We start from the raw sequence: 26,923 nt of genomic DNA, 5'->3' as shown, positions 1-26,923 counted from the left end.
GACCCAAAGAGGAGAATGGCCAGTCTAAGGTCACATAAAAAGGTTTATTCAACCAAATCTCATAGCCTCAATAGACAAAGTTGAACAGACTCTGAAAGATCACCTTGCTCAATACTCTCATTTTACTCAGTAAGAAAATTCTCTGAGATCCAGAGAAAGAGAAGGAATTAGACCCCAGTTCCATGATTTCTAGACCTTTCAGTCAGGTTGTTCACATTTGGCCTTCCCAAAGGCAGAAGACAGTAGCATCTCCGGGGCAAAATCAATATAGCATTCTATCTGAACAGAAGTTATTGATTCAGAAAAAAAAAAATCTTTTCAGCCAGTACTTTTGATTAACTATATTATTTTGTTTTAAGGAAGGATTCTGCAACAGAGAAATAGAAACTGATACAAGATTTAAAAAATAGAACTTCTGCAAACATTGTAATTATAAATATTTAAATCATAAAATTTAAATAATTGAAATTTTGTTAAATTTAAATAAATTATTAAAAATCTTTTTGAATACTCAAAATTACTAAAAAGGTATAAATTAAAATATCTCTGGTGCATAATCTTACCTTCATCAAGTGAATAAATAATCATTAAGCTACTTTGTGTGAAACTTCATGCATTAAATGAACATTTAATGACAAAGATGGTATAGGAACAAATATATATAATGCTGACTGTAATGCAGAAAAACAGGCACACTAATTCAGTCATAGTGAAGCATTTTAGAAAACAATTTAGAATTATGGAAGAAAAGTAACAAAATTGTTCATCATTTGTGACAAAGTAAGGCTAATACTAGATTTACTATTAGGTCATTAACATAAAATGTATCTATATAGAAAATATTAATAGCAACACTAATTGTAAAATAAAAAGCCTCAAACAAATCAAATATTCAATGACTGGGAAATGATGAATGAATGTAAAAGAAATAGTACTGTACCATACAAAATGACAAATATATAAAGTGATGAAGAACAGACAAGATAGGACAAAAGAAAAATTTACTACAACTATATAAATAAAAAAGTCCAACAATTGCCTAGCTATGTGGCCTTAGGAAAGCCACTTAAACCCATTTGCCTTGCAAAAATAAAAATCTAAAAAAAACCAAAAGAGCCATAACCCAGATAAGCTACCAGAGTCAACATTGTCACTAACATAAAAAAATATATGCCTGTCCTTTTTTTAAAGCAAAAATCATAACAGAAAAAGTTGTAAAATCAAATCAGCCCACTCCATATAAATGTAGGATCTTGAATATCCTTCCTTAGCTATGACAAAGCAAACATTTTGTTAACTGTCAGAATTTCATGGGAAGCATTTCATTTCATTCTAATAATAAATCAACTTGATCAACCCTAACCTGGCAACACAGTTTGAGATAACAGGTAAAAACAAAATTCTCATTTTAAAGAACTTACAGTTGTAAAATTTTCTAAGAACTATAGCAAAATTCCATCACTAGGCAGAAAAAGTCAAGTAAAATCAATAAGAGCAAGTCTGGTTAGTCTAATTAAAAATATATCTAATTAAGAAATCTAGATCAAAAAAGATCAAGGCCTGCTAACTGCCAGAATAAAAGAGTATTCAATTTAAAAAGAATTTAAGGTGGCAAGAACTAAGACAGGTGTTAGGAATAAAAAGAGGAAAATTAACAGTGACTGTCCTCAAAGAACCTTACACTGTACAGAGGTACAAGATGGATACAGTTAAATAGGCACATGTAAATACAAACTATATAAAGCACCTGTGGGGATGGGATGGGCCCAATTTGGAAGTTGGGGGAGGATTCATATTCCAGCTGGAACTGAAGCTGAACCCTGAAATGAAGAAGAGATGATGTCGAAGAAGGTGAGGAAGAGTGTTCTCAGAATGAAAGACAGTGTGTGCAAGGTTAAAAAGGTGGGAGACAGAATGTTGGGAAAGCATTTTTTATTGCCTATATAAGGAATATAATAAAAGTCAAAAAAATAGATAGACAAAAAAGTAACAAAAACTTTATTAAATGAAAACTTTGAGCATGCCTTTGCGCAAATTCTACATAAGCTTTTTTTTAAATGATGAGTCGTCAGGGATTGAAATTATTATTCTGCATGAAATATCATTTGGGCAGTCCAAGTATTCCACACACCTATATACTGCCCCCCCCCTTCCTCTCCCCATTTTACAGATGAAGAAACTAAAGCATAAAGAGGTCCAAGTGACCTGACCAAGGTCAAGCAGATCTATATCCAAACTTTTTTTTCACATTCCAATGTTCCATATAATACAGTATTTCTCAAAAGAATACCAATTAAAGAATAAAAGACAAAGATAGACTACTATTTTCCTGAAAAGAGAACATTAGATTCTTCAATGATCAGAACTAAATCAGTCTAACTAAGTATTTTTTAATGATCTAAAAAAGCAAGTACATGGCAAAATCTCCATATCTGCAGATGACACTTGACTATTAGGGACAGAGAAATATTAAGTTAATATGATAAATTAAAATGATACAAGGCTATAAGAAGGAAAAGAATACAAAGTTAAAACATTTGGAGGGAAATCATCCAAAGCATAATTATAAAATGAAAGGATTTAATTCTAATTTCACTTTTGCCTTTATAGCCCTGGAGTTTTTATGATGAAAAATTGCCTGTAACAGAGTAAATGCTTAATAAATGTTTGTTGAGAAGCTGGCAGAGGGAAGCCAGGAAGTTGCCTGAGATCTCTCCAGTTTCCCTAATCAAGCCTCTACATGGATTCTAGAGACACAAAATCTACAAAAAGATAAAGTGAGATAATTTTCCTGGGTTTCAGGAAAAGTCTGTCTTATTTGGGTAAAAAGGGAGTGCAGCCCAGAGCAGAGTGGCTAGACAAGCCAGCAGGAGGCTCTTAAGCTGCAACACCAAAGCCCCTCCATGCAAGCACAGCTCCTCCTGGTGTTGGGAGGTTTTGTATCAACCCTGGAACCCTGGCACAACAGGAGCAGCTCAGTCAGGCCACTCCAGTGCAGAGGGCAAGCATCCTGTACCAGAGGCTCCAGCATGGAAAGCTAGTAACCAGGGCCCTGACCCCCAATACAAGAAGCTTGGGACAGTGTCCCCTGAGTCCCAGGAAACAGAGTTCAAATTTAAAGGGCACAAAATGATTAAAAACAAGCAAAAAAATAGAAAAGAGCTCTGACCATAAAAAAACTACTAAGGCAATAGGGAAGATCAAAACACAAACTCAGAAGAGAACAGCAAAGTCAAAATGCCCACATGCAAATTCACAAAGAAGAATATGAATTGATCTCAAATTCAAAAAAGCCCTCTAAGAAGAACTCAAGAAGGATTTTAGAAAGCAAATAAGATAAATAGAAGAAAAATTGGAAAAAGAAATGAGTTATGCAAGAGAAAGTCAGCAAGGGGCAGCAAAGTGGCGCACAATGAATAGAGCACCAGCTCAAATCCAGTCTGACGATTAATACTGGTTAAGCTATATGACCTTGGACAAGACACTTAGCCCCACTGTCTTGCAAAAAAAAAAAAATCAAAAAAAAAAAGGAAAGTCAACAGCTTAGAAGGACAAAATTTAACTAAAGAAAACAATTCCTTAAAATATACAATTGGTCAAACGGGGGAAAATTCCTCTGAAAAAACCAACTCTTTAAAAAGTAGAATTGGAAGGCGGCTAGGTGGCACCAGTGGATAGAGCACCAGCCCTGGAGTCTGAAAGACCTGAGTTCAAATTCAGCCTCAGACATGCTATAATTACCTAGCTATGTGACCTTGACCATGTCACTTAACCCAATTGCTTTGCAAAAAGCAAAAAAAGAAAAAAATAGAACTGGACAAATAGAAAAGAATTAAAAGATTAAATGAAGAAAAATAAATCCTTAAAGCTAATGAATTTATGGAATGTGAAGAAGTAGTCAAACAAAATTAAAAGAAATAAGAAACAGAAAAAAAATGTAAAAAGCATATCATTGGGGAAACTACTAATCTGGAAATTAGATCCAGGAGAAAATAAATGAAGAATTTTAAGAATATATGAAAGCTTTGATTTAAAAAAACAAAAGCATGGACAGCATCTTTCAAGAAATTATCAAGAAAAATTGCTTTTATATCCTTGAACCACAGGATAAAACAGTAATAGAAAGAATTCATCGGAGCGGCTAGGTGTCGCAGTGGATAGAGCACCAGCCTTGGAGTCAGGAGTATCTGGGTTCAAATCCGACCTCAGACATTTAATAATTACCTAGCTGTGTGGCTTTGGGCAAGCCACTTAACCACATTGCCTTGAAAAATGTAAAAAAAAAAAAAAATTCACCAATCACTACCTTAAAGAGATGCCAAAATGAAAACAAGAAATATTGTGATCAAATTCCAGAATTATCAGATCAAGGAGAAAATACTATAAGCAACCAGAAAGAAACAATTCAAATATGAAGGAGTCACAGCCAGGATTAAATAGGACTCGGTACCTTCTACATTAAAGGATCAGAGGGATTGGAATATGATATTCCAGAAAGAAAAGGGGAATGGATTACAACCAAGAATCAACTACCTAGCAAAACCGAGCACAGTTTGTCAGGAAAAAGATGGACTTTCAAACTCTCCTGATGAACAGACCATAGTTGAAGAGAAAATTTAATCTTCAAATACAGTACTAAAGAGAACCATAAAAAGATAAAATGTGACTTTCAGAGTTATTTAATAAGGTTAAACTGTTTACATTCCTACATGGGAAGATGATACTCATATAGTTCTTAAGTTAGGTTAGTTAAAATGAGTACACCCTGACAGAGTGTATACATATAAATTAACTGTTAAATGATAATATAAAAAAATTAAAGATTATACTGGGAGAAAAGGAAAGAGGGAGGAAGAAAAGGGTTAAATAACATCACAAGAAGTACAAAAAGACCTATTTCAGTAAAGGAAAAGAAGGGAGCAAATGAACATCATTTGACTCTTACTCTAATCAGCTTTGGTTCAAAGAGACACTAACATACACTGAGTTGTATAAAATAGTTGATTATTAATTTATTATTTCCCTCTATTCAATTTTCCTCATTTATGCTTTTCCCTTTCCTCTCACCTTACTCCTTAGCAGTGTTTTGCTTTTGGCTACCACTTTCCTCAATCTGACCTTCCTCCTTTCTGTTCCCCCTTTCTCTTTCCCCTTTCTTCTCCCACTTGTGCCTCCATTCTGCCCTCCTTCTGTTAGTGTCTCCCTTCCCTTTTCTTTCTCCTCTTACTACCCCATAGGGTAAGATAAATTCTTTATGTATACCATGGAAACAACGTAAAGACTAACAGACTACCTTCTATTGGGGGGGGAGCAAGAATGGGGGAAAACTGTAAAACCAAAAAAACTCAAAACAAATAAAATCTTTCTAAAGGTCAAAAAAAACCAGTGAACAACTGCTCTATTTCTTCTCTAATATTAATAATTACTACTTTGTAATAATGTTTGACAACTGACACTGCTAGATGCACTTCAGATTTTTTTCCCATGATTCCCTTGGATAGTCTTGACCTTTTAATCCTCCAGATGAATTTTGTTCTTTTTTCCCTACCTCTTTAAAGTAAGTCTCATTTAAAGTAAGTTGTGCATGACATTAAATAAATGAATTTGGGCATTGTCATTCTTCTCATATTGTCTCAACCAATCCCATGATAGTATTTCTCCACAGTTATTTAGATTTTTCTGAAGTTGTGTGAAGAATATTTTGTAATTGTGTTCATATAGTTTCTGTGCATTCCCTTTGCAAGTTGACTACAAAATGTATTACATTGCAGTTATTTTAAATATTTTCTTTTTCTATGTCTTCCTGTCATTTTTTGTCGGTAATATATGAAAATGCTGATGATAAAAAAAACTTCTCACACAAATAAAAACAGTTTTAAATAACTGGGCAAACATCAACCGTTCATGGATAAGGCAAGCTGATGTAATAAAAATGACAATTCTACCAAAACTAAGCTACCTGTTTAGTGCCCTACCAATCAAAATTCCAAAAAATTACTTTAATGAGTTAGAAACAGTTGTAAGTAAATTCATATAAAAAATAAAAAGTCAGGGGCGGCTAGGTGGCATAGTGGATAAAGCACCGGCCTTGGAGTCAGGAGTACCTGGGTTCAAATCTGGTCTCAGACACTTAATAATTACCTAGCTGTGTGGCCTTGGGCAAGCCATGTAACCCCATTTGCCTTGCAAAAACCTAAAAAAATAAAATAAAATAAAAAGTCAAGAATTTTAAGGGATTCAATGAAAAAAGCTTAGCCTTACCAGATCTAAAATTATATTATACTAATTATTATATTATAAAGCATCAAAACTGTGTGGTATTAGCTAAGAAATAGAGTGGTGGATCAGTGGAATAGACTAGGTGCAATAGCAAGAAATGATTATAGTAATTGGCTGTTTGATAAACCCAAAGAGTCCAACTATTGGGATAAAAACTCTCTCTTCAATAAAAACTGTTGGGAAAATGGGAAGTTAGTATGAAAGAAATTTGGATTAGACCAACACCTTACACTCTATACCAAGATAAGATCAAAATGGATACAGTATCTAGACATAAAAAACAATATTAAAAGCAAAATAGAAGATCAAGGAGTCAGATCTATGGAAACGGAAGCAGTTTATGACCAAGGAAGAGATGGAGAACATCACTAAAAAAACTAGATAATTTTGATTACGTTAAATTAAAAGGCTTTTGCACAGACAAAAATCACTGTAACCAAGATTAAAAGAAATGTAGTAAATTGGGAAACAATTTTTACAATCAGTATTCATGATAAAGGACTCATTTCTAAAATATACAGAGAACTGAGTAAAATATTCCAAAAAAAAAAAAAAAGTCATTCTCCAATTGACAAATGGTCAAAGGATATGCAGAGGCAATTTACAGATGAGGAAATCAGGGCACTCCATAGTCATATGAAAAATTCCTCTAAATATTTATTAGAGAAGTGCAAATTAAAGCATCTCTGAGATACCACCTCACACCTCTCAGACTGGACAATATGACCAGAAAGGACAATGATCAGTGTTGGAAAGGATGTGGGAAATCTGGGACACTAATACATTATTGGTGGAGCTGTGAACTCATCCAACCTTTCTGGAAAGAAATTTGGAATTGCACCCAAAGGGCAACAAAAATGTGCATACCCTTTGATTCAGCAATGCCACTACTGCATCTATACCCTGAAGAGATTATAAAAAAAAGGGTAAAAACATCACTTGTACAAAAATATTCATAGCAGCCCTGTTTGTGTTGGCAAAGAACTGGAAATTAAATAAATGTCCTTCAATTGGGGAATGACTTAATGTGGTATATGTATGTCATGGAACACTACTGTTCTATTAGAAACCAGGAGGAATGGGAATTCAGGGAAGCCTGAAGGATCTGCATGAATTAATGCTGAGCAAGATGAACAGAACCAGAAAAACATTATACACCCTAACAGCAACATGGGGGTAATGATCAACCTTGACAGACTTACTCATTCCATCACTGCAACAATCAGGGACAATTTTGGGCTATCTGCGATGGAGAACACCATCTGTATCCAGAGAAAGAACTGTGGAGTTTGAACAAAGACCAAAGACCATTACCTTTAAAAAACGTTATCTTATTATGAAATTTTGCTATCTCTTATACTTTATTTTTCTTCCTTAAGGACATGATTTCTTTCTCATCACATTCAACTGAGATCAATGTATAACATGGAAACAATGTAAAGACTAATAGACTGCCTTCTGTGGCGGGGGTGGGGGAAGCAAGATTGGAGGAAAATTGTAAAACTCAAAATAAGTAAAAACCTTTCTTAAAAAAAAAAAAAGTAGAGTGGCTAGGTGGCATAGTGGATAAAGCACCGGCCCTGGAGTCAGGAGTACCTGGGTTGAAATCCAGTCTCAGACATTTAATAATTACCTAGCTGTGTGGCCTTGGGCAAGCCACTTAACCCCATTTGCCTTGCAAAAACCTAAGAAAAAAAAAAGAGACATTTCTCAGCAATATAGTGATTCAAGACGTTTCCAAAAGACTCATGATAGAAAATGCTATATGTATCCAGAGAAAGAATATGGAGTCTGAATGCAGATCGAAGCAAACTATTTTCACTTTTTTTGTTCTTTATTTCTCATGGTTTTTTTCCTTTTGTTCTGATTTTTCTTTCATGACATGAATAATGAAGAAATATGTTTAAGATGATGGTATATGTATAACCTGAATCAGACTGCTTGCTGTCTTGAAGAAGGAAGAAGGGGGGAAAGAAAAATTTGGAACTCAAAATCTTATAAAAATGAAAGATGAAAAGTTTCTTTGAAAGTAATTGGAAAAAATAAAATAAACCATTGATTAAATAAGCTATTAAGAAAAAGAGATAAAAGTTTTCTATGGGCCCCATCTCATATGCTCCTATAAAGAAAACAATAAAATTTATAAATGTTATTTAATCAGACATCAGTAACAAACCAAAGCCTTAGACTATCCACAAACTAAACCCTAGTTCTTGGACAACAAGCACAGAGCACGCAGTTGAATAAAAAAAAGTTACTGAATAAAAAGATGAGTCAGGGAAAAAAATAAAGGGAAGCAACACAAGACTTGGGATACAGACATAGGGAGGGGAAACCAAGGGAGAATGGAGTACTGAATCTTTAATTTCTTCTGTGTAGCAAACTTCCAGGTGAAGAAACTCTTGACCAACACAGGTCAGCACCTTCTCTGAAACTTGAGTGATGTAGAGAAGTTAGACTCTTCTCAGAACTAGAATAAAATATAATTGTTAAAATGTTTAACAAAATAAATAAAATACATAATGCTCATTTGAGATTTTCTAAGACAAGATGCTGCCCATTGAGCTCCTTTTATCTAAGGTTGATACCAATAGCCTACGGCATTCAGAGGTGATTTGTCCGTGGTTAGTAGGTCTGTTTCTGCTTCAATCCTTACTTCAAGGTCAGCTCTGTGTCCATGAGGGAGAGCAAAGGGAAGATCTTTTGGAAACAACTTTTTAAAATGCACTATACTCAATCTAAAAAGAATGATACTTAAGGTTAGGAAATCATGATAAGAGAAGAGCCAGGTTGAGCCCAAATTCATTCACTTAATTGCAGAATACTGGATATAGGAGACACAATTTGAAGCTTGAAAGGGGTTGTTTGGTTCTTCTCTTGATTATCACTGAAAACCAAAATGACAACACTTTACTTGAGATAAATTATAGTGTGTCTGACTGTGGTTGATCAGCTCAATACAAGCTCTACCACAGGTTGGGCACAAACAGTTCATGTGAACAACTGGGATAGGTACTCCAAACTTTTCTCAAGTTTCCTTTGAGCTGCTTCTATTCTGCCTTCCTCAGAGAGCTCAGCACCCTAACTGAAGAGGGCACACCATGCTGGGTGGTCCAGCCTATCATAATTGCACCCCTGTAGTAATGTTGAAATGCTAGGCAGTTTAGCTCAAGAAAGGACCTCAGTGGCTGTTATCTTCTCCTGCCAGGTGATCTCCAGAGTCTTCCTAAGACAATTTAAATGGAAGTGATTCAGTTTCCTGACATGGCATTGGTAGACTGTCTAGGTTTCACAGGCATATAGTAGTGAATATATTCATGCAAATATTCAGTTTGGTAGTCAGTCTACTACTTCCTCTTTCCCACACTTTCTTTCAGACCCTCCCAAATACTGAGCTAGCTCTGGCAATGTGAGTGTCAACCTCATTGTCAATGTGTACCTCCCTGGAAAGGACACTGCCAAGGAAAGTGAACTTGTCCACTGTTCTCAAAGCTTCTCCATTTGCTGTAACCAATGATTCTACATATGGACGGTGTGGTACTGGCTGATGGAGACCTGTGTTCTCTTGGTATTAACTGATAGACCAAAATTAGCACAAGTAGCAGAGAACTGATCCATACTTTGTTGTACCTCAGCTTCAAATGCTGTATTGAGTGCATAATCATCTGCAAACAGATCATGCACCAACACTCCCTCCCCCTTGGTCTTGGCTTGTAGACTTTTCAAGTTAAAGAATTTGTCATCAATGTGGTGGCTGACTTTGAGGCCATGTTCAGTCTCAGTGAAAGCGTTTGCTAACATGGCTGAAAACATCATGCTAAAAAGTATGGGAGCAAGGATACAGGCTTGTTTCACTCCATTGGTAACTAGGAAATCTTGAGAGCATCATCCACTAACCCAGGGATGTATGCCATCATGAAACTGATGTTCAATACAGCTCAACTTCTCCAGGCAACCAAATTTTGACATAATTTTCCATAAACCCCCCACATTTGACAGTTTTAAAGACCTTGTTCAAAATCTACAAACGTTGTATAGAGACCTCTGTTCTGTTCCTGGCAATTTTCCTGAAGTTGTTGGTCAGTAAACATCTTATCACTGTTCCTCGATCCTTTCTGAAGCCACACTGGCTCTCAGGGAGAAGACCATCTTCCAGGTGAAGAATGAGCCAGTAAGGACAACTTTGGCAAGAATCTTACCAGCAATGACTAAGAGAAATACTCCTGTGATAGTCACAAGAAAATCTATTCCCTTTATCTTTATAGAGATAGATGATGGAGGCATCCTTGAATTCTTGGGAATAACCACTTCATGCCATATAACCTGGAAAATTTCAGTTAGCTGTTACCACTTGAAGGGAGTCTAATGACATTCAAAACCTCGTTTTCAGTTGAAACTTCAGCTAGTGACTTTCAATGGCTTCAGCACTGACTGATGATGGTCTGTTAAAAACACTATGGAAGTGTTCATACCATCTTCTAGGATCATGTCCCTATCATTGATCAATGTGTATCCATCAGCACTAAACAGTTGAGATGCATCCTAGGTCTTTGACCAATAAAAAGCCTTCAGGGTATTATAAAAAGCATTTTGGTTTGTACTGTCTGCATAAAACTGAATTTCATTTGCCTTCTTACTGAATCAGTAGTCCTACATCTAAGCTTCACTTGTACTTTATTATTAATGGAATTAAATGCTGCCTTCTTAGAAATGGATGATCTAACCTGCTGGTAAGCCTTGTGGAGTTCTCATTTTTCATTTAGCAGCTTCTGTATTTCTCCTCATTTTCATCAAAACAGTCTTGATGTTTGCAAGTGTTTTCCCTCCAAATTAGCAAAAAACTGTTACCCATCAGAGAGACACCCTAATCTCTTGACATGAATTCTTGTATTCATTCTGCCTTATGGCCACTGCTTTGGTTGAATGTGAGTATTTAGCTTGGAGAGGATGGGTCTGTGATCAGTCCAGCACTCTGCACTACACATTATATTTGTCACTGTCACATATTTTCTGTCTCTTCTCCTTCCAACCACATAGTTAATTAGATGCCAATGTTTAATAAAGGATGTATCTAGGCAGTTTTATTGCATGTATTTAGGTAAACTAAAGACAGTGTTTCTAACAAGAAGGTTAGGAGATGTGCAAGCTTCAAGAGTAGGTGGCCATTGCTGTTGCTGTTTCCAACTTCATACCTCCCAAGACTCCCTGCCATGTCTGGTAATCTGAGTTTACTCTAGCATCAAAGTCACTCAAAATTATAAGTCTGTCCTCTTTTGGTACACTGATGATAAGGGTTTCCAGGTTTCCATAATTTTTCTTTAACTTCATCAGTGTTCATTATGGTGGGAGCATAGGCATGGTATTTTCCTGGAAGTGGCAATTTCATTGTCATAATGTCATTCACTCCTTTTGGTAGGCATTCAAGAATGCTGACTAGATTATTTTTGATTGCAAAACCTAACCCATTTTCACAGTGCTTCCAAGGAAACACAATTTGAAATTTGAAAGGGGTAGCTTTAGAACAATGAAAGAGGCAATATGGTATGTGCCAGGAGGCATAATGATAAGACTAAAAGACACTCTGGATTGAGAATCAAAATCTGGATTAAGGAAGAATAATGTCATCTGACACTTATATAGTGCTATATGTAGCATAAATTGTTTGACATATATGTCATTTGATCCTCAGAAAAACCCAGTAAGTACTATGGGTACTACATTATTAGCCCATTTTTACCTTCAGGGAAACCAAGGCTCAGTAAAGTTAAACAATTTGCTCGTGATCACCACCTTCACCAAGTGAAGTAGGCAGTGGTTGAAGTTGGGTCCCTCCTAACTACAAGGCCAGGGCTCTTTCTACTAGACCACAAGGATTTTAGTAGCTATCCATTCATTAGTTTACAATTACAGGCAATTCTATGGGCTTCTTCACTTGTCTAATAGTAATACCAGTTACTATTTATATAGGGCTTTTAAGGTGGTAAAGAACTTTTCATGTTACCTCACTGTATCTTCACAACCCTGAAAGATAGGTACTATTATTACTCCCATTTTACAGATGAAGAAACTGAGGTTGAAGGAAAAAGGAAAGAACTAAGTGTTTATTCAGCCCTATTTGTAGCCACTGTTCTAAGCACCTTTTACAAATACTACCTCTGTTGATTCTCATAACTACCTTGTGAGAGAAGTGTCATTATGATACCCATTTTACAGATGATGAACTGAGGCACAGACAGAGGTTAAGTAATCTTCCCAGGGTCTTCCTAACCCAAGTCCAGCCCCTATGTGCTGTGACACCTAGTTAACTCATCTACAGAATGGGGAAATAACATATGTACTAACCTCTTTCATGGTGGTGTTTTGAGGATCAAAGGGCATAAAACATTCAAAGAGAGATATGCTTTGGAAAGAACCCTATAAATGAGATTTATTATATTTCTCTGGCAGGCACAGAATACTAGACCATATTGTCCATTAATATTAACCAATAAAAAAAATTTAGGAACTTTGGACAAGGGATCAAAAAACCCTGAATTTTAGTCCCAGCTATGTCCCTCCAGATAAATCTTTTAGCCTCCAAAGGTTTAAATTTCCTCATGAATTTGAGGAAGCAACAACAGCAAAAAAAAAAAAAAAATCTTTAAAGGTAAGTGACTAAATACTGAATTAGGTGACACCTATGATCCTTTCCTGTCACATCTTGTGATTTATTTGGGTCCTATTATGCTTAAGGTATTAATAGAATGAAGGTATCTCAGTTGCTTTCCTATCCATTAAATGAAAAAGCCACAGAAGCCTACAACCCTCTAAGTCTTCAGCCAGAATACAGTAATGTTTGACAGAGCTACAAATAATGTTTGAAAGGTCCTTTTCCCATCAGAGCGAAGTGTGAATATCAACTAACCCAATTCCTTAGGCATTTCTCCTAGCACACATCAGCACCAATTCCAGAAACACAACCTTCATAACAAGTACAGGTTCTTTGTTCCTTACCTACCATATCTGTTCCTAATTAACTCGGAAAAAAAAATTGATGAAAACCCATTGGACCATTTAGCACTCCTACATTTAGTTTCCACTCTTCCTTTAGCAGTCATTTCTCTTTGCTATCTCCTGTTTTCTTATGATGATCTATCTTCCCATCCCACCAGTTCTCTCCTTCATAAGTATCATACAGGCATTGGATCCCACAGTCTTGGCAGCTGCCCCTACTTCCCAAGGCATGACTTAGGACTAATAGGCTGGGAACAGAACTCTGCCCCAGAAGAGGCAGGATAGTCTCCATTTTTCCAAACTAAAGGACTTGTGGGACCTTGTGGTCATGAGAGCTTCCCTCTGCCAACATAGTAGCACATAAAGGAAAATACCACCCCTTCCACATATTGTCCTAGAATCCCAAACTTCAAATTACACTAATTTGCTAAGAAAAATACAAAAAGTACAGGCATTTCTATTTTTAATGACAGAACTGAAATGAGTCAGAATAGTCTACAAAATCTCCAATACTTTTGTCAACACCCCTTCTTAAATCACTTGAAATCAAAAGCAAAAACAATTATATACCTTTTAGTGCTGTAGTTTTTTCTTTTTCATCTGGACCTCCCTGCTGAAGTTGTGCCATGTTTATCCAAAGTGTCAACCAAATTAAAGAAATGATGAAAATGGACATCAATTCTCAGATGAGAGTCTAGAATGAACCAAAGTAATAAATTAGCCAATTTTAAATGTTCATTTTGGTTTCCCATTTCATTTGATGTCAACTATTCAAAAATGTTTAAGAAGTCTAAACAAAATTTAGAATTTATTTGTTAAATAAAACAAATTATAACTTCTAAAATTTTAAATAAAACAAAAATTTGTAAATGTTTACTGTGCTAGTTATAAAGTCACAATTAAGGGAATCTTTCCTATTTTTTTTCCTATTTTTTTGACCTATTTAAACCAAACAACTGTGAAAATAAACATAAAAATGAAACAATGCTTACCATCAAAGAGTATACTTTCTATTGGATGAGAAAACAAATACACATGAAAATAATATTAAAATATGTGTGTGTGTGTGTATATTACATATATATGTATATATGAAACATATAGGGTGATTTAGAAAGGAGGCACTAGAAATTGGGGGGGAAGGCAGAAAGGCCTCATGTTGAAGGCAGCATTTAAAAAGAGCTTTAAAGGAAAGTAAAAGATTCTAAAAGGTGAAGATGAGGAGGAAGCATATTCCAAGCTTGGAGAACAAACTGTTCAAAGTCCCTGAGAATGGAGATGGAAGTAAAAGTAACAACAAGACGAACAACAAGAAGACCAATTTGGCCATACTGCAGTGGATGTAAAGAAACATCATGTATAAATTATTAAGCCTGGAGTGGTAGATTGGAACCAGCTTGTACAGGCCTTCCAAGATGGCGGAGAGAAGCCAGGCCCGGTGCTTAGGTCTCTTGGCTTTCCCTCAAAATTAATATGAATTAAGGCTCTTCACAGAATTCAAATCCACAAAATCCAGATAAGAACAAAGGAGAAGAATATCTACCAACAAGGACTGTCTCAGGAAAATGTGGGTGATGCAGAGAAAGAGAGCAGAGAGTCAGCCCAAGGGCAGTGGGGTGAGACCTAGGACTAACCTCAAAACAGCCTTAGGCTTTGGAAGTAGGCCAGAGAGCAGTGTGCAGCAGGTGGGAGAATCTACCTGCCAAGACAGACTCAGAAACTCTATGAAAACAACTACAAAACACTTCTCACACAAATAAAATCAGATTTAAATAACTGGGCAAATATCAAATGCTCATGGATTGGATAAGCTAATATAATAAAAATGACAATTCTACCTAAATTAAACTACTTATTTAGTGCCCTACCAATAAAAATTCCAAAAACTTACTTAAATGAGTTAGATAAAATTGTAAATAAATTCATGTGGAGAAATAAAAAGTCAAGAATTTCCGGGGATTTAATGGAAAAAAAGTGCAAAAGAAGGTTGCTTGGCCCTACCAGATCTAAAATTATACCATATACAGTTATCAAAAACTATCTGGTATTGGCTGAGAAATAGAGTGGTGGATCAGTGGAATAGACTAGGTGCAAAAGAGATAGCAGGAAATGATTATAGTAATCTGCTGTTTGATAAACCCAAAGAGTCCAGCTTCTGGGATAAAAACTCTCTCTTCAATAAAAACTATTGGGCAAAGTGGAAGTTAGTATGGCAGAAACTTGGATGATACCAACATCTCGATACCCTATACTAAGATAAGATCAAAATGGATACAGGATTTAGACATAAAAGACTATTATAAGCAAATTAGGAGATCAAGGAATAGTTTTCCAGTCATATCTATGGAAAGAGAAGCAGTTTGTGACCAAGGAAGAGATGGATAACATCATTAAAAACAAACTAGATAATTTTGATTATATAAAATTAAAAAGCTTTTGCATAAACAAAACCATTACAACCAAGATCAAAAGAAATGTAGTAAATTGGGAAACAATTTTTACTTAGTATTTCTGACAAAGGACTCATTTCTAAAATATATAGAGAACTGACTCAAATTTATAAATAATAAAAAAAAAAAGCCATTCCCCAATTGACAAATGGTCAAAGGATATGCAGAGGCAATTTACATTTGAGGAAATCAAAGCAATCAATAGTCATGAAAAACTGCTCTAAATCAGTACTGATTAGAGAAATACAAATTAAAGCATCTCTGAGGTACCACCTCACACCAGCCAATGTGAACAGAAAGGACAATAATCAACATTGGAAGGGATGTGGGAAATCTGTGGTGACACTAAGACACTGTGGGGAAGGGATGTGGGGACACTAATACATTGTTGGTGCAGTTGTGAACTCATCTAACCTTTCTGGAGAGCAATGTGGAATTAGGCCCAAAGGGCAATAAAAATGTGCATACCCTTTGATCCAGCAATACAATACCACTACTAGGTCTATACCCTGAAGAGATCATGAAAAAAGGGTAAAAACATCACTTGTACAAAAATATTTATAGCAGCTCTGTTTGTGGTGGCAAAGAATTGGAAACTGAATGAATGTCCATCAATTGGGGAATGGCTGAACAAATTGTGGTATATGTACATTATGGAACACTACTGTTCTATTAGAAACCAAGAGGGATGGGAATTCAGAGAAGCCTGGAAGGATTTGCATAAACTGATGCTGAGCAAGATGAGCAGAACCAGAAGAACATTGTACACTACAACCGCAACATGGGAGTGATGATCAATCTTAATGGATTTGCTCATTTCATCAGTCAACAATCAGGGGTAATTTTAGGATATCTGTGATGGAGAATACCATCTGTATCCAAAGAAAGAATTGTGAAGTTTAAACAAAGACCAAAGACTATTACCTTTAATTTAAAAAAATATATAATTTAAAAAAATATATAATTTTGCTATCACTTATATTTTATTTTTTCCTTTAGGATATGATTTTTCTCTCAACACATTCAATTTTGATGAATGTACAGCATGGAAACGATGTAAAAACTATCAGATTGGCCTCTGTGGAGGGGGGGGGAGAAGCAAGATGAGGGGGAAAATTGTAAAATTCAATAAAAACAAAAATAAAAAATTAATGACAATAAAAACAAACAAAATTTAAAAAGTGAAAGGAATTTTCATTTGATCCTCAAAGCAAAAAGAAATCACTGAATTTTACTGAGCAAAGCATATGAACCACCTGTACAGCAGACCTCCAAAAACAGAACTGTACTCTTCTAGAAAAATTATGAATCTAGCTCCTCTAAGCTATGCTCCAATAAAAAACAGGAAAATGTTGCTAGCTGAAAAAATTACCAATAAAACAAAAAGAAAACACAAATAAACCATCCAAGAGTTTAGACAGCAGAAAAGGCAATCTCCCTGTACCATTCCAAGGTCTACTTCCCTACAGGTCACTGCCCAGGAACATGAGGGATAAAGAAGGAGTAAGAAAAAAGGAAAGGAGTAGTGTCGAGATAGAAGGGAGATCTGGGGAAGTAGGACAAACACCAGCTATATGGCATAGTGAGAATCAAAAGGAAAATTAAAAAAAGTATAAGAATTATTGATAGAGGTCTGGGCTTTCTTTAAGAGAAAAGAGGCAGATAGATGAATGATTCAGCCACTCCAAATATAGATTATTGAATGTTAATTCCATTGATCTTCTTTCCCCATCTTTTTTTTCCTTGTGTAGTGCAAGGGTCAAACATGAAAAGTTACAGGAAAGTATGATAAAAAAATACACAGTTAGTAATTAGTTATAACCATAACTGTGAATGAAACTAGTCGCAAATAAAACAGAGAAGGGTACATCAATAGATAGGAAGAAAGAATTCAACAATGTACTCCTTATAGTGTATCATACTGAAAACATGAAGGCATGAATAGTAAAAATGAAAAGATGAAAGAGAATTTATTATGTCATAAATGAAACCAAAAAATTAGGAGTAGCAATCATGAACTCAGAAAAAGCAAATAGAATTTAAAGAGATAAGGAGGAAATTTTTAATATGTTTAAAAACATCATAAGTCATGAAATAATAGGACTGTACCTGGGATTTCAATAGTTTGGTGAGAAAACTCCTATCTACCAATACAGATCATCATCTTCTCTAAAAAGTTTTAAGAATTGCCTTGAGCACTGATAAGAAGTTAAATGGACCAAAGTCACAAAGGCTGAGGACCATTGTCAAAGGTGATGCTTGAACCCAGATCATCCTGGCTTCAAACATGACTTTTAGCCATTAAGCTACAGTGCTCAATAAATTAAAATAATATCAATACTTGATACAAATGTACTAAATCCAACAACATCTAAGTACATAAAAAAAGATAATCAAACCATAGAGGAAAATAGCCAGCAAAACTATAATTGCTGAGGAATTCAATGAGCCCTATTCAGATCCAGACAAAAAGCCATAAAAAGACACACAAGAAATTACAGACTTGAACCAATTTGATAAAGTTAGGTAGAACACATCTCTGGAGATTACTGAATGAGAACTGAAAGGAATATGAGTGTTTCAAGCCTCACACTTTTACAAAAACTAACTGCATACTAGAGCAAATACGAAGCAGAAATATTTAATACAATATAATAAAAACATATGATAATAAAGAGCCTCAGAAAAAAATTAAATCTTAATGAAAGTTAATTAATGTAATCTTATTGATGGTGGATCAAAGCACAAATCATAAAAAACAACTTCATCAAAGAAAACTATGATTAAAAACATTAAAGTAATTTTTTAAAAAGTAAATACAAAAATAAAAACTCTGAAAATCAAAACTAGCTAATATCTTCAGCTAAGGAGTTCTCTGCAGCAGAACTGGACTCAGCACCAATATGATAAGTCCCAAAGAATAAGGATAACTAAGATCAGGTAGCATAAGGCAGGTGAACTGGCCTAGGTTTGAAATGGACTATGTCAAAGACAATAGTAACATCAACCCATGAACAGTCCCACACATTTCAGTATACCTTTCCAAGATGGGAAGACTCAGTCTTTTTTTTTTTAAGTAACAATAAAAAATTGACTTACTGAAATTAAGATCTGAACTGCTATAATCATTATCTGCTATTTTAGCCAAAGGGTAAAAAACTATGAACTACAACCACCAGGCTACAAAAGGTACAAACTTCCTACCAAAAGAAAACAAGCCACTTATTCCTGAAGTAAAAATAGAAAATATACAAAGAAATTGGAGCACATGTAATTACAAGACTCTTATGACAAAATAAATTATGTAAATTTCATCAAAAAAGCAGACTAAATGGTTATATTTTAGTAACCCAATTCATTACCACCAAGAAAACAAACTAGTTCTTTTATGTCAACAAATTTATTTCTTATTTCTTATTTCTTCAGACTGGGTTCTTTTTTAATGATCAATAAAGTAAATGAAAAATTAGTAGATAATAATAATAAATGTTCAAAACATCCACAAGTCAAGCTATATCAGAGGAGTATAAAGTGCTCTTACAAATAGAAGTAGAATCTGAAACACCACAAATTTTGGTCAGGGAAACATTTCATTTGGAATGCAGAAAACTGAAGTCATTCTTTAATAATGACCTAATAAAAAATATTTCCATCATTTAATTTCTGTACAAACATGTCTACAGAAAATAAGGAACATTGAAGATTTTCATTTTAAAAATTTTCTTGGTTTTTTTTTTTTTACTCAAGCCTATGATTTCATTGTTGCAGAAAGTATTCCATGGACAGAGATCAGGAAGTACTTGAACTTCTGGACTCCAAAATGCCTATTTTAGCTATTCCACACTACATTCCATAGGAAAAAAAGAGAAGAGAATTTATAAGGGAAAATTTGTGGCATTCAAGGTAATTGTGAAGACCTCTGTAGTGTGCTTCATGAGTTGCATACACTGATGCATTGGAATTCATAAAATATAAAAAGGAAAGTCTCCACTGTAGATCCTAGAGGATCTACAGTGACAAAAATCACATAAGATGAGAAATCATGAATGAAGTATGATTTAACCGGTGTACCAAGGACTTCCACTGATAACAAAGATTCCCAGATACTTAAGATTGCAGTTTATGTGCAAATTTCACTATTAACCAACCTTGCTACAAACCACTTTTTATCAGGCATGAAGGAGGATTCTAATAACAACAGTGACTCTAAGTGTACCACTGCACCTACTGCAGGAATAAATTTTGCCTAAATAAAATCTTAAGAATTATAGTTAGATTGCAATTACCTCTTTTTACTCTCCTCATGCCAGGCTAACATTTCTTCTAATAAAGTATATTATTATTTAGAATTCATATAAAAGTAGGATTTCAAAATATCCTTGGTGAACTAGCCCCAAATAAGCATATTTCTCAATAATTTTTTTAAATCATGCTGCTAGAGCTGATTTCTAGACAAAAGGGAAATTTCAAGTATTATTAATATTATTTAGTTTTAGTGTCATGTTACTGACTTTAAAGAATGGACTACATTCCCAGGACTAAAAAGCAATAGTTAATATTTACTCTAAATTAGACAACACATGCTTTCTCACTATACTTAAACTTATGATGGAGTAAACTAGACAGTAATTATTCTATCTCTGACAATGGACCTGATAGTAGCTGAGGTAAAGCAGCTCAGCAAGAAGCAAAAGCAATTTGTTGTTATCCTCTTAGTCCTTGTATTTCATTTTGACCATCTTCAGTTGTTTTCCAGAGCTGTGGCACAGCTGGTGGAGTTTAATCAAGAACATTATAAAGTCTCAATTTAGTTTTCCTAATAAAAATTCAGAGTTATAACCTCCATGACCATAGATAAATATTCCAAAAAATGTAGCTAGCAAAGCAGTTTGATACATCTGATATATACTAATAAATGCACTTAGCATTATCTGAAGGAGGTTAGGTTATGGGGAATAAAGGAGCCGAAGGTTTTTACTGATGTGGATTGGGACATAGTTGACATGTTATATAGTTCATGATAACCACTACTGTTTTAAATATAGTTTTGCTAGGAATGGTTACAGTACAACCTGGATTCAAAATCTCTCAGTTTGTGATTTCATTACTCCAACAGAGAATCCACTAGATTTAAAGCAAGCTATAGATAACTTGTTGTGTAACCTTGATCCAGTCAGCATTTCAAAACACAGAATGATGAAATACTTCTTGGGTGCCCTGTGTGCTCAGCATCTTGCCAAAGTACTTGAAAAGTACACAGAACACACATGGGGAGTCTAGATTTTTTTATCTAGCAGGTAAAAAACACCTATAATAACCACAACAAAAATAAATTTATTTTACTTTTCCTGAACTTATATTTAATTATAATATCACACCTAAAAATGGACTCAATCCCAACTGATTAATTTAATGACACATTCTACAACATTGGTCTAGTTCTAATCCCAGGTCTGAGGACTCAGACCAATACTGGAATAAATACATGAAACCTAATTCAGCAATTTATTACCAACCTGAGGGAGTCTTAAATTTAGACTAGGAAAAAAAAAAAACAAAGGGTAATTGATTATTTCTTTTCAGAGATTTGAGAAGTATTCCATTTACCAAAAAAGAAAAAGAAACTATAACCTTCATACTTGAATCACTTGCTTCAGCCAATCCAAGAGGTAAAAAACATGACTCTGCAAATCAGGAAGAGAGGGCAGTGGTGAAGAAAGCATAAGGCAATAAGATCAAACAAGATGATAAAATGTCTGGGAAGAAGGGAAGGAAAACTATAAGGAAACTGGACAACAGAAAATAAAGGGAAAGCATGCATCCAATTTTCACATATTACAATTTGTCCTAAGACCAAACTCATAAGGGATCATTAGTATATTCAAATCTTGGCAAAGGTATCAGTTACAGAAACCTACCTAAGTAGTCCGTGAAATCCTTTAAATGGACTGAAATATTTCCTACAGTAGGGTCATTACTTACCTAGCTTTTTAATTCTTTCCTTGATACTCAAAAGGATCTGAAATTGCACTGATATATAATAATACAGATCACGAATCATCATCCAAAATATTCACCAAAGCTGAACAACCCAAGGCACTACAGGGACCTACTTTGCTTTCTTCTGATATTGAAGCAGGGGAATTCTGGGCAAAGGGAAAATGTAATCTTTTTGAAACTTTTCTGTACTGTGGAAGGCATCCTCCATTCTGTGTTGAAATTTTGCAATCTCCTAAGCCACAATGGACTTTTGACCATAATCTTTCAGGGAGAAGACTAAGTATGCAATGAGTGCTGATTTAGCAATTCCTTGGGGACTGCCCCTGTGGCATGTGTATCGGAGAATACTTAGAGCCAGGTGTGAAACCATTCCTCAAGCACCACTCTTGTCCCACTTGCCATGGAAATGTAGCTAAGCAAAAATAAGCTGGAGCAGGACATCTCTTCTGAACTCCATGACCAGACTATCATTCTTTTTCTTTCTCTAAGTTGAACCCACACGCTACTGGAACAATATGACCCCAGCTCCAGGTGAAAGGATCTATATTGATCTAAGTTTCACTTCATTTTTGCTCTTCTCTTCTCTCCTGAACTCCCTGCCATCTACGCCTTTTCTTACCCTCCTGAGTCAGAGATTGGTGCGTTTTTCATCCCAAACAAATCCAGTCTTTAAAATCCCTTTCCTGAACCCCATTTCCTCCCATTTTCAATATTAAAAGAAAAATAATGCAGTACTATGATAGTACCCATCATGTTACTAGTTCATCTTTTTTACATATGTGGAATAATATATCCCAAACATGTAAAAAAGAATGTGTCGGGGGGGGGGTTCTAAATATATTCCCCTCACATATGTATATTATGAATGTATTTTTGATGACATATTTTATTCTGATTCTCCAAAATTTGACCAAGTATTACTTCAATATTTCCGGAATCCAACTGCTGGCAGATTCAACCATTTTACAAAGAATTTGATTTTTGTCCCAACAATTGACTGAGTTTATTACAAAGACCAGTTCAGATAACTACAAAGGAATTCTTTACCAGAGGCTGCCCCACTTGGAAAAAAAAAAATCCATTGGTCAGAAAACTCATTCCTTGATACTGTTATACTGCCTTTCCTCCTTACAATCAGTTATAGCTTATTAACAAGTATGTTTATTTTTTTTGTTTAATTTTTGCAAGGCAATGGGGTTAAGTGACTTGCCCAAGGTCACACAGCTAGATAATTAAGTATCTGAGGCTGAATTGAACTCAGGTCCCCCTGAGTTCAGGGCCAGTGCTCTATCTATTATGCCACCCAGCTGCCCCAATAACTGTTTAAAGCATGATACCAATACCAGTGAAGACATGGTTAGGTATTTGATCCCTTTTTGTACCTATTAGATCTTCACCAAAAGTTCTGTGGCCACAGGTACATTCCTTAATACTGATGGCCACCTTATATAAGAATGCTTTGGTCAAAAGTAGTCTAAAATTGGGATTGTCAATGGATAAATATAAAACTCTCAACTGCTATTTTAAAAACAACAACAATCTGAAGTTCTAATGATATGCCATTAGTGTCATCCTCAAATTCTAAAGATTACATGCCAACATCAAGAAATTCTTTAACAATTTGGGATTTTTTTTAAGTATAGAGTAACCCACAGACTAAAAGTGTCAACTCAATGCCACTTTCAACCAACCTGGACACCTTTTTAAGAAGTGAGGTTGCTCATGTTACTGTCAATCAGTTCCAATACCACTTTGTAATTCTACCACTTAAAGAAAGGGAGCCAAGAGTTAAGAAATCTTGAATAAAAAAATTTAAGAAGAAACTAATACCATACCACTGTGTCTTAACAGGTTCCAAGTATACTATACTGATCATCTAGTTCAGGTTTCAAATTGTTTTTTGGCCAAACACTTTGAAACACAGAAACCCCAACAGAGCTCAGATGGAAAAGTATACAATATCTGGAATACAATGCTATTATTGAACCTCGGGGTATAATCACCCTCTTGTGACTCTCATAGAACACCAAAAAAGGAGGCAGAAATGACAAAGCTATATAGTCAAAAATAAAATTATTCTTTTTTTTAATTTTTCATGCTTACTATCCTAAAAAAAGGAATGAGCAACCCAAATAGTTTGCGTGGATAAAACAAAAACCCATGCAAAACACTGCACAGAGGCTACCTACTACTATATTTCAGAATAGGTGCTAAATGGCTGATGAATAAATTTAAGAAAATTATGCAAAAATAATTTTGTGGGAAGTATGTTATATAATAAAATGTTCATTAATTCAGAATTCAGCTATAATTTACCACAACATAGTCTCTTTTCAAGATTTCAAAGCTCAGAGTTGATGGCATTCACAACATTGAAGTAAAAAAGTTACTCATCCTATATTCAAGATAATTAAGCATCCAGCATTCTACTAGTTCTACACACTCTTGTAGACACTATAAATGGTCAAAGATACTAAATTTAATGTAAATTTTTTTAATCTCCTACCTGAAATTTTAAAGATGTTAAACTGCTAACACTGATCTCATCAGAAAGTGAGTACAGATATATGTAGTTTTTTCACTTCAGAAAATTTTAGTTAAGTTTTTTCTTACATTGAAAGCTTTGGGGGGGGCAACTAAGGGAGCAGTGGATAGAGCACTGGTCCTGGAGTCACCCTGGAGTCCAGAGGACCAGAGTTCAAATAAGACCTCAGCACTTGATAATTGCCTAGGTGTGACCTTGGGCAAGTCAATTAAGTCCATTAACTTAAATAAATTTAAAAATTTTTTTTTAATTACATTGAGCAAGATCAGGAGAAAATTTGTAAAATTCAAAATAAATAAAATCTTTCAAAAAATTACATTGAAAACTTTTGAGTTCATACAAAGTCTAAAGGATTAAAAGGCTTAAAATTCAAAACAATATTAACAACTGACATTTACATAGTGCTTTAAAAGTTTGCAAAATAATTTACATATGTTTCATTTGACTGCATTCCTTAACTAAAAACTAATATGTAGTCTTCTATCTGAAAGTTTCTGTTAATCTAACATGCACAAAACAGACTTTTTGTGTGTGAACTGCTATATGCATACCAAAATTGATAATGGAGTAATTATTTCCAAAATCAAGTTAATAAAACACTATCATGAAACTAGTCATACTCTTTTTTTTTTTTTTTAGATTTTTCAAGGCAATGGGGTTAAGTGGCTTGCCCAAGGCCACATGGCAATTATCAAGTGTCTGAGGTCGGATTTGAACTCAGGTACTCCTGACTCCAAGGCCGGTGCTCTAGCCACTGCACCACCTAGCTGCCCCTATAAACACTTTTTAAAAAACAAAAATCTGACCTTGTCATGTGTGGCTCAAGTCACTTTTTGCAAAATATATTATAATCAATAAAAAAAATGAAAATATGAATATTTTAAATTTTCAAATACTGGAATGAGAACCAGTTACAGTGGAGCAGAATAAGAAAGATATGGGTTAATGAATGAACTCTAGGCTTCCTTCTAAAAAGGTTGAACTCACTGTGGTTTGATCATAAAAGATCATCTTCAAATAAAAGGCATAAACTGAACTTCGGTTCTGGAAGGGGAAAAGAAAACTTGCCAGTTTTCCAAACAGAGGCTAAAAAAAAAAAAAAAGTAAAATATTGTAGTAGCAGCCACTGGAGGGAGGGCTTGGTGTTAGAATGAGAATAAAACAAGCTTGAAATATTTTATTTAGTGCTTTGTCTGAACCTAACATTTTGTTAAACGCATTTCTATTTGTTTAAATGACAAATGCCAAAAATATCACTGTTTTCTGCATGGGAGTTAAACTTCCTTTCTCTGAAAAACAGATGTTGATTCAACTGTCCTTTATTGGTACACAAATTAGCATGAAGAAAATTATAAAGCTGGATGAACTGTCAAATAACAGTAAGCAACTTCTGCTCAACCTACTTTAAAGTACTACTGGCATTTAATAAGCTAGGTCATCCTATCAATATTGGGTTCCTTTAAAGCTTTATTCATTAACATTGATACATTCTTACCAGAAAGGTATCAAGAAAGTATCTGAAATCTCTCTATAGGTAAACTGATCCAATCAAAACAACATAAAGGAAACCTAGTAAACTAAGCTAAGTATATCTGGAACCAAGAACACATTTCTATAGTGGAGCCATACCAAGCAACTGATTCCCTAAGAAAGGTGTTTTTATTTTGTTTTTTAGTTTTATAAATTTCCCTTATTGGGTTAGTTGTCTAAACAACATGATACTGAATTACAGAAACTACTATCGATTAAGTTTATACTAAAAAAAGGAAAAAAGCGGGGTGGCTAGGTGGTGCAGTGGATAGAGAGCACCGGCCCTGGAGTCAGCCTGGAGTCAGGAGTACTGGAGTTCAAATCTGGCCTCAGACATTTAATAATTACCTAGCTGTGTGGCCTTGGGCAAGCCATTTAACCCCATTTGCCTTGAAAAAAAAACGTTAAAAAAAAAGGAAAAAAGCTAAAAATTTTTACATTTTAACAACAGAAGATTTATAAGGCATGATTTATTCATAGTATTTCCTACAATTTATGTTTCATTATTTTTGAAAACTCAAATGTATCTGTTATTTCAATTATATGGATATTCTCTCCACTGAAATCTATCCTTCCATGCTGATGCTGTGAAATTCTTTTCTGTGACCTCCCTAAGTTCACCACAGGAGGTTCACCTATTCTACCTAGGGTCTTTCTTGCTTTTTCCTGACTTTATAAAATAGGATCAGTACCAGATCTATTAAAAAGCCGAAGTCATCAAAACTGCTACTGGCTAAAAAATAAAGAAGAGGATCAGTGGAATAGATTATATACAAAAACAGTAGTAAATTACTATAGTAATCTACTGTTTGATAAACCCAAAGACTATCTTTTAATCTTTTAGAAACAGAACTCACTATTTCACAAAAACTGCTAGGAAAACTGGAAAATAGTATGGCAAAAACTAGACACAAAGCCCTATTTCACATGCTATGACAAAATGAGATCAAAATGGACACAAGATTTAGACATAAAGGGTGATATCATAGGCCAATTAGGAGAACATTGAAATGGTCTATCAGTCAGATCTACGGAAAGGGGAGAAGTTTAGGACTAAACAAGAGATAGATGGCATTATAAATTGCTAAATAGAGATTTCAACTACATTAAGGTAAAAAGATTTTGC

The 26,923-nt window shown here is 34.7% G+C and overlaps 1 protein-coding gene across 18 annotated transcripts in view; it reads right to left on the bottom strand.

Annotated features, from left to right (window-relative positions):
• The window catches only part of ARB2A (ARB2 cotranscriptional regulator A), a 490,274-nt gene that overhangs the window by 442,517 nt on the left and 20,834 nt on the right, over positions 1–26,923 (bottom strand). For 8 of the 18 annotated variants that reach the window (XM_074201383.1, XM_074201382.1, XM_074201399.1 and 5 more), the window contains exon 2: positions 13,843–13,966. The exons of 4 other annotated variants lie outside the window; for them this stretch is intronic. In XM_074201383.1, coding sequence (XP_074057484.1) covers positions 13,843–13,948 — 106 coding nt within the window. In that variant the 5' untranslated portion in view covers positions 13,949–13,966. Of the gene's footprint in view, positions 1–1,747; positions 1,821–6,141; positions 6,194–7,481; positions 7,560–7,875; positions 7,958–13,842; positions 13,967–26,923 lie in introns of those variants that run through there. 6 more of the 18 variants (XM_074201394.1, XM_074201393.1, XM_074201390.1 and 3 more) reach the window with 5 other exon arrangements.

The sequence above is a fragment of the Macrotis lagotis genome, chromosome X (assembly GCF_037893015.1).
Source record: "Macrotis lagotis isolate mMagLag1 chromosome X, bilby.v1.9.chrom.fasta, whole genome shotgun sequence".
In the NCBI taxonomy this organism is placed as follows: Eukaryota; Metazoa; Chordata; class Mammalia; order Peramelemorphia; family Peramelidae; genus Macrotis; species Macrotis lagotis.
Note: the sequence above shows the minus strand (reverse complement) of the source record. Positions and strands in the feature narration are given on the sequence as shown.